The sequence below is a fragment of the Centropristis striata genome, chromosome 13 (genome assembly GCF_030273125.1).
Source record: "Centropristis striata isolate RG_2023a ecotype Rhode Island chromosome 13, C.striata_1.0, whole genome shotgun sequence".
Lineage (NCBI taxonomy): Eukaryota > Metazoa > Chordata > Actinopteri > Perciformes > Serranidae > Centropristis > Centropristis striata.
Genome location: NC_081529.1, coordinates 9,862,915 through 9,876,641, shown reverse-complemented (window position 1 = coordinate 9,876,641; position 13,727 = coordinate 9,862,915). Strand labels below are relative to the sequence as shown.

Sequence of the window (13,727 nt, the reverse complement as noted above, 5' to 3'; positions counted from 1 at the left end):
ATACAATCATCATGCTTTCAAATTGGCACTTAATGCTCATAAAGGATCTGAACCCTGCTTTGTTCAGTGCTAAAATATACATGGACTACTTCAGTATAACTGGGTAAAAGGATTGGCCCTTATACAGCAGATAGAACTACAAAGAAGGTAACAATGCATCTGTACATAGCTGCTCTATAGTGTCCTGTAACAAAACTAGACATACAGTACCAAAACCACAGCATCTACAAACAGCAATGGCAAACAATTACCAAACAGTTTTTTTAAAATCACCTGTAAAGTTTAAACCCCTGAACAAGGTTATCAGGCTTCCAGGCAGCAGAGTCTCTGAACTAAGAAAGCCTACTGTAGCCGAGAGATTGGAGAAACATTTTTTTCCAGTTTCATAGAAAACATGTCTAAGCCACTATCTTATGGCACAAGAGAAAACACATTTTTTGAAATAATAAAATGGTGCTTCAAATATTTTAGAACCACCCATTTAAAATGATAAAATCAGTCCCTCTGTATTACCTTCGCATGAGATAAAAGGTCTTGAATCAAGGCTGTCGTAAGGTGCGTGAACTTGAACCCAAGTCACAGTCAAATGAGATGCCTGCGTTCTTTAATCGTCGTTTAGGGTTTTGGCCACAAAAATGACTATAATGATGAATTCCTGTCCTCGAAAAATGTCCTTCGGAGTAGATTTTTATTGCCCCGTCCTCTGCAGGGCCATAAAGCTCTTCTCTGCCCCTGACTGTGATGTGAAGTGACAACAGCATTTCTCACAAACAGACGCTTACCCATGAAGAGTTATTGTTCCAGTGAGCTGGCATGCTGCTCGATTACAGGCCGAATTGGGCACCAGAGCGGTTCCACCCACCAGTCACAAATTACATGTTTACCTCAGTACACGCAGTTTTTCTAACTTTATTTTTATAGCAAACCAGAGAGAGGCTGATTTTGTCCCGCCGCCCCTCAGAGTCAGGATTGTAATTTGCACAGAATTAGGCGGTCGACGTCTCGGCGCCAGAATCCCAGGCTTGTTCTTCTGGTGCTTGCTAAATGTCTCATCTTCTTGTGGAGGCAAGGCAGGGGATGAGTCCAGCTGTGTAAACAACCTTTGACATATTCCCCGCTAATGCGCACAAAGCCTCAACCCGTCAGGTTCAACTTTTTTCTCGTACATACCTCCTCTTCTCCTGCAGCCTTCATCATCCATCATTAGATTTGTCTCTCTGACCGCCCTGACCTCTGATGAGACCTCGGGGGGGTCAAGCCCAGATCTGTGGGAGTCCTTCTGTGACAGCTCTCAGCTGTTTTGTCCCTCTCAGATCCCCGTTCAGCCACGCTGATGCTCCAAACATAGCAGCTCCGCCTTCCCTGGTGGCAGGCCACTGTGTCATCATGTCTGTCTCAACAATAAATACCAGTGAATAAATACCATAAAAAGACACAAGCCACACTCCTGTAAGAACATCCGAGATGCTCCTCCATCTTCCAGTTTTTAGCTGTCAAGTCTTCTCCACGAGTCTTCGTTTGGTTTAGTCATTGGAGTGTGTTGACAGGTTTCATATATGACCAGCTTTCTATTGGCTAGTCAGACCTGTAGCTAAGTAACCGTCAACAAAAGAAACCAACAGTTTTGCTCGTGTGTCAGCTCTTGCTTCAGTGTCCCCAACAAGTCTCAGAGTTCAGGGGACATTGGTGGCTGATTGCTTCCATGTTTTCCATAAAGATTTTGTTTCGGTCTGTAGAAGTCTGGCCGGGCCACAATCAACTTTTTATCTACACTAAAGCAGGGGCTGCTCACTTTCTTCTCCCCATTCCTCCCCAAATATTCTTCCAGAAAAGACGTTTTGATGTGTTCACCTCGCTTGCGTCTACTCATAGATACACTAAGGACAGCTATTCTATAATGGGGACCACTATGGGGGAGTTAATGTCTTTTTTTGTGAGGGAATGTAGGTTGGGGGGGGTGGTGCCACTAGTCGATGAACTTGTGTGTGTCTCCGTAGAGCCATCGCTGTGGAGGCATGGCGGCCTCGTTGAGGTGGTTGCACTCGTCGCTGCACTTGCAGGACTGGATGAACATGACGGACCTGTTGAAGCGTTCCCCATCAGGGCAGGCGAAGGTCACGCTGGCGGTGCGTGTACGACGGGGGGAGCAGCAACGGCCGTCCCGACACACGCCGCAGTAGTTGGGCCTGTACAGGCGAGTGCTCCTGCAGCCAGCGTAGGACAGGCGGTGAGGTTCAGGGGCCTTATGGGTACGAGAGCACTTCCTCCCTTTCTGTGGAAGGAGAAAAGAGAGAGGGAGCTCAGTTTTTCAGTGAAAGTTTCACTAGAGGCAAGAGTCTACAGCCATGCCAGCCACAGATTGATTTCTGTCAGTGGTACCCCTGGTCTTCACCTACAAAATGTCAGACATAAAGTGACCACAAAGAAACATAACACGACGACATAAAATGCTGCACTGCAAAAAAGGTGTGTCTAAAAACAAGATAAAAACACTAAATCTGAGGGAAATGATCTTGCTGCATGGACAGATAATTTCACTTGACAAGATTTCTTAAATTAAGATTGTTAAATCTAGAAATAAGCATGGTGAACGCTTAAAATAAGAAATTAACTCTTAAAATAAATAAATTATCTAACACTTCCAAATCTAAAGTTTTGGCTCTGGCCAATTCATCGCTGTTCGCAGCTTTAATTTATCTCAGATTTAGATTTTTAGAAACACCTTTTTTGCAGTGTGCTTAACAGCTGCAAGGAGGCACAAGAGACTCATGTCTATCACAAGCGGCAAAGCGACCACAAAGAGATACAAAATGACTACAAAGAGATACAAAACTGCAAAAAAGGGGCAAAATAACCGCAAACAACAAATACCCTTAAAATTAAACAATTACAGGGGACAAAAAATGACCATAAAGACACAAACATACGGACACAAACAATTACAAAATGGAATTAAACAACCACAAAGGGACGCAAAATGACTAAAAAGAATACAAAACAACTACAAAGTGATCAAAAAAAAACTACAAAAAGACAAAAAATAACCAAGAAGAGACTCTTAACGACTACAATTAGATACAAAACTATACTAGTAAATTCAAAAGCACCACAAAGAAACAAACAACTACAAAGCGGGCCAAACGACCACAAAAAGCACAAATCTATACACAGAGATAAAGGACTACGAAAAGAGACAAAACAACCACAAAGACACACAAAATTACTACAAAAATACAAAACAACTACAATAGCGACATAACAACCACAAAAAGACCAAAAATTACTACAAAAAATTAAAAACAATTGCAAAGTTATCAAAAACAACTACAAAAAGACAAAAAATAACTACAAAGAGATGCAAAATGAGCACATACCAAATAAATAACTATAACAGCTAAAAAAGTGACACAAAATGACCACAGAAAGATGCATAATGGCCCTGCTAGCAGGTTGATGTTGCTAATAGGCTAATATGAGTAGTAGGATTCATCCTGTTGGGTCCAGAGTATTTACACAACTCCAAGGCAACCCAACGTGGTTTAAATATGTCGGTCAGTGGTGAACTAAGTAACCAGTATTGCCATCCTGGTGTTAGCTGCTGGCATCTCTTTGGTGCAGCTGTGATGCTAACTACTCTGTAGAGGTTGAACACTGTTCACCAGTGAAAGCTTTATAGGATCACATAACCGTGCACTGCAAAAAAGGTGTGTCTAAAAAATAAATCTGAGGGAAATGATCTTGCTGCATGGATGGATAATTTCACTCGACAAGATTTCTTAAATTAAGATTAAATCTAGAAATAAGCATGTTGTACGCTTAAAATAAGAAATTAACTCTTAAAACAAGATAAATTAAAGCTGCAAGCAGCGATGAACTGGCCCGAGCAGAGTGCACTGACAATTATTTGTTTCTTAGCAAGATAAAAAAAACTTGTTTTTGATTACTTTGTAGTTGTTTTGTATTTTTTGTAGTAATTTTTTGTCTCTTTGTGGTTGTTATGTCGCTATTGTAGTTGTTTTGTATTTTTTGTAGTCGTTTTGTGTCTCTTTGTGGTTGTTTTGTCCCTTTTTGTGGTCATTTTGCATCTCTTTTTAGTTATTTGTTGTCTGTTTGTAGTTGTTTTTGATAACTTTGTACTTGTTTTGTATTTTTTGGAGTAATTTTTGTCTCTTTGTGGTTTGTTTTGTCCCTTTTTGTGGTCATTTTGCATCTCTTTGTAGTTATTTTTTGTCTTTTTGTAGTTGTTTTTGATAACTTTGTAATTTTCAGTGTACAACATGCTTATTTCTAGATTTAACAATCTTAATTTAAGAAATCTTGTCAAGTGAAATTATCTGTCCATGCAGCAAGAGATTTAATGTTTTTATCTTGTTTTTAGACACACCTTTTATTCAGTGTAGAGGTTGAACACTGTTTTCCAGTGAAAGCTTTATAGGATCACATAACCGTGTGCTGAGAACCCAAACTGTCATACAGCACAGCCAAATGAAATAACTCATTACTCAAGCTCGGAGACATAAAAACAGAGTTAATGCAGTTAAGTACAGAGGCAGGGAAAAACAAAATAAAGGTCAGAACAAGCGATGAGTGGCGGAGAGAGGAGCATGCCAGCGATAGTTAAGGATCGACACTGATACACATTAACACCCACAGAGGCTCTGCAAACATTGGGAGAGCACAGGGAAACAGGTGCATAACAAGCCATCAGCCTCATGAGTGGCTCATGGCGAGAATGTTTCTGAGAGTGTTGTGTATGAAATGTGAGAGAGCAACAGAGTGGGTGAATCAAGTGCTCTTTAAATCACAAAGCAGAGAGCCAGTGAGTGCAGCTGACAGTGTCGCAGGTTCAGTGTGGGAGAGCTCCAAACACCCACAGACACACCAGGGGAGGTGTTTTTCCTTTGTCTCTGGGATCTTCCGGCATTGATGTAAAACATTTTATTGTTGTGTTATTTATACATTTGAGCTGCAGTGATTTTCAGCTACTGAAAAGGAAAACTTTTGAAGTTCACAGTAACAATTAGAGGTGTGAATCACCAGAGGCGCCACAAAAAAATACGATTTTATCCCGATACTTGAGTCACGATACGATATTATTGCGATTTTAAGCATTTTGCGATTGTGATACAATATTGCAATTTAGCTGTTTAACTGCATTTGCTGTCCACAAAATTAAATTAAATCACGAATTGTTTTGTCAAATAAGAGAAATTTTGAGATACTTGTACTTTACTCAAGTATTTGCATTTTATGTAACTTTATACTTCTACTTCACTACATTTTGAGGCAAATATTGTACTTTTTACTCCACTACATTTAGCTGACAGCTTTAGTTACTTTTCAGATTGAGATTTAACATAAAAAACATGATACATTTAAAGTAATTAGACTTTTTTTCCCCCAATAAAACCACATACAAGTATATTAAGTAGTGAAAATAAGCCCTGTCTTTTCAAATAAAAATAACAATCTGAGTGGGTTCATTCTGCATAACGAGTACTTTTTCGGATAATTTAAGTACATTTTAATGCTGATACTTTTGTACTTTTACTTCAGTAAGTTTTGAATGCAGGACTTTTACTTGGAGTGGAGTAATTTCACAGTGTGGTATTAGTACTTTTACTGAAGTGAGAGATCTGAATACTTTCCACCACTGCATGCAAGCTAAGCTAACCTGCTGCTTGCTGTAGCTTTTTATTTACCATACAGATATGAGAGTGTAGTGTGATATGGGAAAGAGTGTGAATAGCAACATTTTGCATGTTGCGTAAGCTTCCTGTTGTCCTTGGGCTAAATTTACATCTACTTGCCAAAAAATAACATTGATAAATTGAAAACGAAATGTAAAATTTGTAGTTATAACTTGGAATTTAGTTGACTAAGAAGGTCTCGCGCATAATTTGGTGATCATTTATACTTTATATACTTTAAGCTTCATTATTTTATTTTATATTATTTTAACAAGCAAAATTTTACATATTTGTGTCTGGTATCCAGTCTAATACATATGGGCGGTCACAGTTTAAACACAAGGTTAATGTTGTGAATTCAAACAGAACTACTTGGTTATGTTTAGGAAAACATCATGGGTTTGAGTCAACCCTGATATTTAGTTTCCAAAGGGACAAAATGGGGTTAAGACCCCATCTTCCTCCATTTGGGGACTTTATTGCTCTTTATACTGAGATTCTAATATTGCTGTTGCATGAAATGGCATGCAAAAAGCTAAAGGTTTGTAGTGAAAACATGGAAAATGACTTCAGAAATCGATTGGTAATTGGTATTACCAGACTGGAGAGTGGTATCAATCTTCTCACTGAAGTCACGCTAAAAAAGTAGAGTACTTCTGAAAAATTGAACTGATCAAATAATTTTGAATCACTTTAATTTACAAGGTATTATGAATCCCACTCCTTTTCTTGGCATATCTGTCCTGCATAGCATTCAAGCGATTATAGCTTAGTGTCCATGCCTGCACATGGTACAGGTACCTCATTCATTCAATCAATGGGCTCTCCTAGCCATAACCACTCATGGTCAATGCCTAACCTTAACCAGTTGGGCTGCTACACAGGGCCAGTCTTACCAAGAAAGAAGTAGGATTCATAATCAGGTCATGAACTGAAGCTGCACACAGGAAACGTGGTCTAAATCTGCTCTGTCGTTGTCCTGCTGAGGATGTTTCCCACACAGCAACAGAACCGTGAATAGACCGAATGGACCAGAAAGGGCTCCAGCTTCATAGAAATTCAGGGGTGGGGGGTCTGTATAAATGCCATGATATTAATACCAATCTGACCTCTTGAAAGCAATACTTTCCTGAATCTATTTAGCATGGTAGCTGGACTGCATGGTCGCGGTCAGAACTGCAATCAATCCAAATCTTAAAAGCACCACTCACATTCCTCACCTTGACAGGGATAGACATGGAGCTGCAGGGCCGAATGTTGCACAGACGCGTCTCCTTGATCAGCTTACACCGGGCATTGTCATTGGTAACACGAGAGGAGACGCCCATCCCGCAGCTCCGGGAACACTGGGACCAGGAAGTAGTCTGAACCACGCACTGATCTCCCACCTGCCTCCAGGCTAGGAGAGATGAGACAGAGGACGTGTGAGAGGACAATGCAAAAATATGGAGAGGTCAGAAAAAGAGAGGCGAGATCAGCAAAAGTACGGCCGGGGGAAAAAGGGCCAGTGGGAGAGAGAGGGAGAAGGAGAGGTCCAAAGATGCAAAGCACACTGGCCTCATTCAGTGAACAGGCAACACTGACGCATAGAGAGGGTGATTACAGAGAGGGGAAAGCTGGGTGACAGAGGTATGTGCTGTGTGAGAGCAGTGTGAGAGAGAGAGAGCACCTCTGGTGTGCAAGGAGCCAGTGGAAAACAAGCCTCACATAAATGCTGACACACACACACACACACACACACACACACATAGATGCAGAGGAAAAGGCTCACAGTGAGGCCGTTTGTGCGTCAGGGGGCTAAAATGGCTAAAACATAAACATGATGCTTTACTGCGTAGAGGAAACAGACGGCACTCTGAGGCGACATGGCGGCACCCTCTCTTACCCGCCAGGTGCTTGTTTCCACGTGGCTTGTCCCACTTGCGCCCCACCTCCACCAGCTCGTTGCCCAGGGTGTCCTTCTCCTTTTTGGGTTTGTAGGGGTACAGCTTCCGGTAAGGTTTCGGATAAGGCTTGGGGAAGGGGTAGGCCGGGTAGGGGATGAATGGGTAAGGTGGGTAGGCTGGAGGCTGTGGTCGACGGTGCACCGGGGGCACCACCGTGGTCCCCTTATGGCAGTCGATGGTGAGGCAGCACTGGCCTGGCACCTTGACCAGCTGTGGAGCGGGACAGGCAGGGGACGCCAGGGGCACGTGGCTGGGGCAAAGGGGAACACAGCCCACTGCTCCATCGATGCAGGTGCACTGGTGCTTGCAGCCAGCGCGGAAATTCTCGCCATTTTGATAAATCCGCCCGTTGTATTCGCAGGATCGGCCCTCTGCCTTTGCTGAGAGAAAGGAAGTAAAGAAAGAAAATACGTTGAAGAACAAAAACAGCTTTAAGATATCAGATTCTCATAAAATAATTTACAATATTACTGCGTCAAATTTCCATGCCTTTTTTGATTATCAAATGGGTCTAAGTGCTCTATAAATACTGCAAAAGTTACAAAACACTCAATGCAGACACAATCAGACAAATCAGTTGTGATGTCATAACCAAATTATATATATATGTGCAAAAAGTGCAGCTACAGTGCTGTGACAGTCATTCCCCGGCTGCAATGATGATGCAGATACACCAATAACACCGATGAGGAAGACCCAGAAACACTAACTTATCAGAGCAGATTAGTCCCTTTCAGAAGAGGAGTCTTAAGAAGGCAGTTGCTACAACCGAGCGTAAATACAGGTATATTAAGACAGACAATATGAGAAAAATAATTTATTTTTTTTAAACATAAAACATGTAAACCATCTTTGCAGCCAGAATGACTGTAATGACATTCTAGCGGCACTTTCTATCTACATAATTGTGACATCACACCCTTACAGAAGTCCTGACGGCTTATTAAAGGTACAGTTTCTGAATATGGGCTTTGTGCATTTCTGATTGAGCGTTTTGATACGTTCACAATATTTATGTAGCACCTAGACCTGTTTTATAATAAAAGAAGACATGGAAATCTGATTTTTTTATTTTTTTATATGGCACCTTTGATATCACAATACATCAATAACATGATATATTAAAGGATAGGGGGAAAAAAGCATGTCACTCCTGGTCAATGTGTTATACACTTCTTCTTTTTACTTTTATGCATTTTCTTTCTTTTATTGCATTTTAACTGGAATAGGGTATTTGCAGATTTGCACTGTGTGACAGTTAAATTTGTCTGTTTGTGTCGATTGTTGTAACAATGTTTGTACTTCCCTCTTGGTGACTCTTGGAAAACTCTTTTAGGGCCTGAAATCTGACTGAAGTGAGACTCTAGGCTTATTCGTCTGGATTATGTTGGTACTTTATATAACTCCTGACTATGTTTTTGAATTTGTTTGGTGCCACAAATTGTTATTGAGGACTCAAAGAACAAAGTATGGAAGCTTTATGCCACATTTGTATGCTGCCACTGTTGTGATTAGTTGGTATGTTTATCCTAAATTACAATTTTAAACACAGGAATGTACAAAACCGTAAAATACTGTAATGTTAGAAAGTAAAGTAGTTCAATAATGTTATTCTGATGTGTGCCACCCCTGTATCAGTCAGTGCCCCACTTGGGCAACCCCAGTCAAAGAAGTCTGGACACACTGCTGGACTTTTACCTGGTTAAATCAAGTTAATATACAGTGATACCCCTTCATCAAACATTCTTGACCCAAAGAAAACTCAGTGACAGAAAGAACGAAGAAACAGGAAGTGGCTCGAATCTTTGATCTGCATGGAGAGAGTGACAGACACACTATCTCCACATTTATGAAGCAAGCTCTATTCTTGGATCAGAAAGGAATTTTGACTTGTTTACAATGTCCTTACCCTTCGCTCCCTGAGTGGGACTCCCTATGCAACACCCCGGATACCCCCCCTTTATATAGAAACACCCAAATAAACACACATAAAAATACCACTGTGCATGCATGTGTGTTTGTGTGTTTCATGGGGCTGTTTGTGTACACACTGAACTACTTATATAAATCCCCGAGTTGGCCAGGTTTCAGTCGCAGCTCATGAAGGTGCTCTGTTTTTGAAACGTGGCACGGGCTTCAAACCCGAAGCCCCTATCAAAGAGAAACTCCAGCCGCTTGGCTCGGAAGCCAGATTCCCCACCCTGAAGTTACACATTCCCTCACTCAACCCCGAGCTAAACCCCAAACTCAATGCCCAATCTCAACCCAAAAACCCCTGCGTCTGACCCCTCCCCTCTCTACTCCAGCCCTCTGTGGTACATACCCCTGCAGATGCCATGGGTACGGCCCACATCATTGCCATAGTTGCACTCCAGGCCTTTATGGTGGTCGCAGGGCCGTCCTTCGTGGCAGTCCTGGTTGAGCTGCGCAGCACACACCTTGCAGCAGCCGCAGCCATCCGGAACCGAGCTGACCCCTGGAGGACAGGACGGGGGCCCCGCAGGACACTCACACACCACTGGACAGCCAGCGGTCACCTACAGGAAGGAACATAGTGTGCATTTTAGTCAACCTGAATACTGACTTCATACAGTACATTTTGAAGGAACTGGAACCAAGAAGGACAATAGTTTGACTCACGTTACACACATCACAGAAATTCCTCAAAGTGTGTGAGGCTTAAACATTCACTGAATACCCGCCACTGTCCTGAGCCCCACAGGGATATCTGTAACCCTCTGTCGCCTTCCGCTTGGCATTCGCCAGCCGAACGGGGATGAAAGGTGCGTTCACTGACCCAAAATCCCCCCACCCCACCCCCCTGCTCCTACATCTTTTGTTTCACGCCCCCTCTCTCTCACCACACACACATCACAGTCACTCCAACAACTCCCAGCAGGTATTGGGATCACAGAGAGCTGCCAGTGTGACTGATCACCTCAAGGGATCCCTTCCTGACTCTGTCTAAACCCGGGCCAGGTCCCAGTGTGCTGCTGTCACTGGTTCAGCTGTGGGTCCCGTGTCAGTATGAAGGATATGACATTACACAATGCAGGGACAATAGCTTTCTACTTTTAGCAGTACCGTTGGGTATAGCCTGGTCGCTGGAACGTCCCCTAATCTAAAGTCATATCATATTAATAGTGTGCAGTGAGTTCATATTGACCTTAAGTGTATTTTTATCTCCATTTGATAACTGTTGGGTAATATTACGGTAGTGTAATTTTGGACCCACAGAGAGATAGAAGCTACTTTGTGAAAAGGTGATTTGTTAAAGTTTTCTCTAACAAACACCATGTGTCAGCACTTTATATTTAGATTTGTCTAACCTGTAAATACAGAGGTAGAAACAGGCAGAGATGGGATGTAACTAAGTACATCTACTCAATCTACTCACTTTTTTCACAGGGAGATATTCTACTTTTTACTCCATTTGATTTAATTTTACAGCTTTAGTTACTTTACACGTAATACATGATGTATTATTCAATGGTGGAAAGTAACTAAGTACATTTACTTAAGTACAATTTGAGGTACTTGAGTAGTTTCTCAAGTATTTTCATTTGATGCTACATTGCAGTTATACTCTTCTACATTTTAGAAGGAAATAGTGTACCCAGTTATTTACCTCATTACATTTATTTCCCAATTATAGTTACTTTTCAGATAATTTTTTATATGAAATATTTCATCATCTTAAAATGACCCTCCAATAGCATTGTTATAGATCAGACTACCCAAAACTATAGCTAAATTGTAATATAAGTTAACTCTGTTTTCATGAAGAGTAGTATGTTTTTGTTTATATTATATTTTTGAGAATTATACTGATTTGAGAGTGAAAAATTCACCAATAACTAGATGGAGTGAAAATATGTGGATTTTGCATCAATATGACTATGTAAAGGTACTCGGAAGAAAATAAAAAATAAATGAAATTAAAGTAAATAGCTAAATAAGCACTGTATGTTGAGTGTCAGTCAATTGCTGACATTTAAATAAAGAACATATATATATATATATATATATATATATATATATATATAATAAACACCTAACATCATTTCACCAGCAATCATCCCAAGCAACATTTTCTGCATTATATATTCTGTGAAAAAAAGTTTTCATATCGGTGTATAACAGACAACATATGTGCCAATATGTCTGTGATGGGTCAATTGGGCTTTTTTTTTATAAGTACATTTTCGCAATATACTTTTTGTACTTTTACTTCAGCACGTTTTTGAATGCAGGACTTCACTTGTAATGGAGTATCTTCATATTGTTGCATTGCTACTTTTACTTAAGTAAACGATCTCAGTACTTCTTCCACCACTGACATTATTGCATTATGCAACTCTGATTCCCAAAAAAAGTTGGGATGCTCCGTAAAACAAATAAAAACAGAATAGATAAAATTTTGTCTTTGTACTGTATTCATCTGGTTAGGTTGCAAAGATTTCATTTAGTTATCACGGTGTCCCAACTTTTTGTGAATTTGGGACGTACTACCCAGATAAAGTCAGCTCAACCTTGGCCAACACCATCAGTAAACAATGCATCAGTAATAATAATCTAATAATGTTATTGAATAACACTTTCTATTAATTAACAGTACTCTTTGTACATTTGTTAATCATTCTTACATATTTGTACTTGGGTGGCATTTTCAGTGACTTTTTATTTTTATTTTCATTTATTGAATCATTTCAATAAATGAATCATCAATGAATCATTTATGAGGAATCATTGAGGGCAACCCCTCATTTACAATGATGTTGAGAATACAGAGAAAACACAAAACAGCACAGACAAAGCATGCAAAAACATTTTTTTTTTCAAAATTAAGTATTCGTCCGGGGAACATTGAGCATTGAGCAATCACTAAAGCGTGTTGGATAATTACTATGTGACCAGTTTAATAAAGTGCTGAGGTATGTTTGAGGTATTTTACTGTAGCGTTGTTATATTGCACTAAGTTTTCATCACTACTATAACTGTCCTGATGCTCATTTTGCTGAGGACCCCCTGAGACATCTCTCTAAGTCCTCTGGTGGTCCCCGAACCTCAAGTTGGAAACCAACAGATTCTCCAAAACTTACAATCAAACACTGGATAAATATAGTATATTGTAGGTGCATTATTCATAACGTGTGTTCAGCTGAACTGTGGGATTTAATTCGACCATTATTTTGAAAGTCAATCCTGTAGTACTGGACTCAATGTAACCCGACCACTGCAGATCAAATCCGCACGAGCTGTAGAGTAGAGGCACGTGAGTCTTTATTCCTCAGTGTTTACACACAGTGACACAAAATAAACTTCATGCACTTACCAAGCCCACTGTCACCACTTGCAAGACAGCAAATAATAGCAGTATCCCCATGCTGTCGGCTGATTCACATAGAAGAAAAAATTAAAACAACAAAAAACAACAAAAACAATTTATATGACAGAAAAATAAATCCTTCACCGGCTCAGAAACAATAGCTTTTGTCCACAAAGATTAAATCCGACATGCACGATGCTCCTTAAATCTCCTCCATCACTTGTAAACTTTCATCGATCAAAGTTTGAGGCTTGTTTTATATCAGCCCCGTGCTTTTTATGGCGGCCACGCCCACCCCAGACCTCCTTTAACCAATTAGGAGGCAGGCGCGCGGCCAAGGTATCCCGACAGGGAGGGGAGGGGGCGGGGCCTTGAGCTCCAGCACGGAGAGCGGAGGTTTGGGCAGGGGGCGTGGCCAAGAATGAATGCAGTCATTCATAAAAATTCAGAATTACTACATTCCAAAGAGGACCTGGCTTCTGGGTGTTTATTTATTTATGTTTGAGCGAAAATAATATTTTCGATGCTTTAAAGTTCTTTTCACACGCATACCTCTGTCCGGCTGCTGCTTTGTGAAAAGTAAAATAAATATACTCAGCTGCTAGTCTGTGCTACATTAATACCAGGAGCAGCCATGGAAAACAACTAGGAATTTCCTTCCCCCCACTTTATAAAAATACTTTTAGACAGATAAAATACATATACAAGGAGAGCAGAGTGTTTCTTGGAGCTGCTTATGATTGAGTGATGGTGATGTTGAAA

The 13,727-nt window shown here is 40.6% G+C and overlaps 1 protein-coding gene across 1 annotated transcript; it reads right to left on the bottom strand.

Annotated features, from left to right (window-relative positions):
* Nucleotides 1-1,257: 1,257 nt before the first annotated feature.
* si:ch211-106h11.3 (CCN family member 1) lies at nt 1,258-13,166 on the bottom strand. Its single transcript, XM_059348369.1, has 5 exons — nt 12,972-13,166; nt 9,960-10,173; nt 7,576-8,016; nt 6,911-7,089; nt 1,258-2,272 (listed from the first exon to the last, which is right to left on the bottom strand). Exons 1-5 carry the CDS (start codon nt 13,020-13,022, stop codon nt 1,967-1,969), a joined length of 1,191 nt encoding a protein of 396 aa, XP_059204352.1. The 5' UTR covers nt 13,023-13,166; the 3' UTR covers nt 1,258-1,966.
* Nucleotides 13,167-13,727: the final 561 nt, after the last annotated feature.

Coding starts and splice junctions, on each gene's coding strand:
- si:ch211-106h11.3 (XM_059348369.1), bottom strand. CDS start 13,022: ATGGGGATACTGCTATTATTTGCTGTCTTGCAAGTGGTGACAGTGGGC. Junction 10,174..12,971: donor AAGTGGTGACAGTGGGCTTG/GTAAGTGCATGA, acceptor TCCTTCCTGTAG/GTGACCGCTGGCTGTCCAGT. Junction 2,273..6,910: donor CCATGTCTATCCCTGTCAAG/GTGAGGAATGTG, acceptor CTCCTTCCACAG/AAAGGGAGGAAGTGCTCTCG.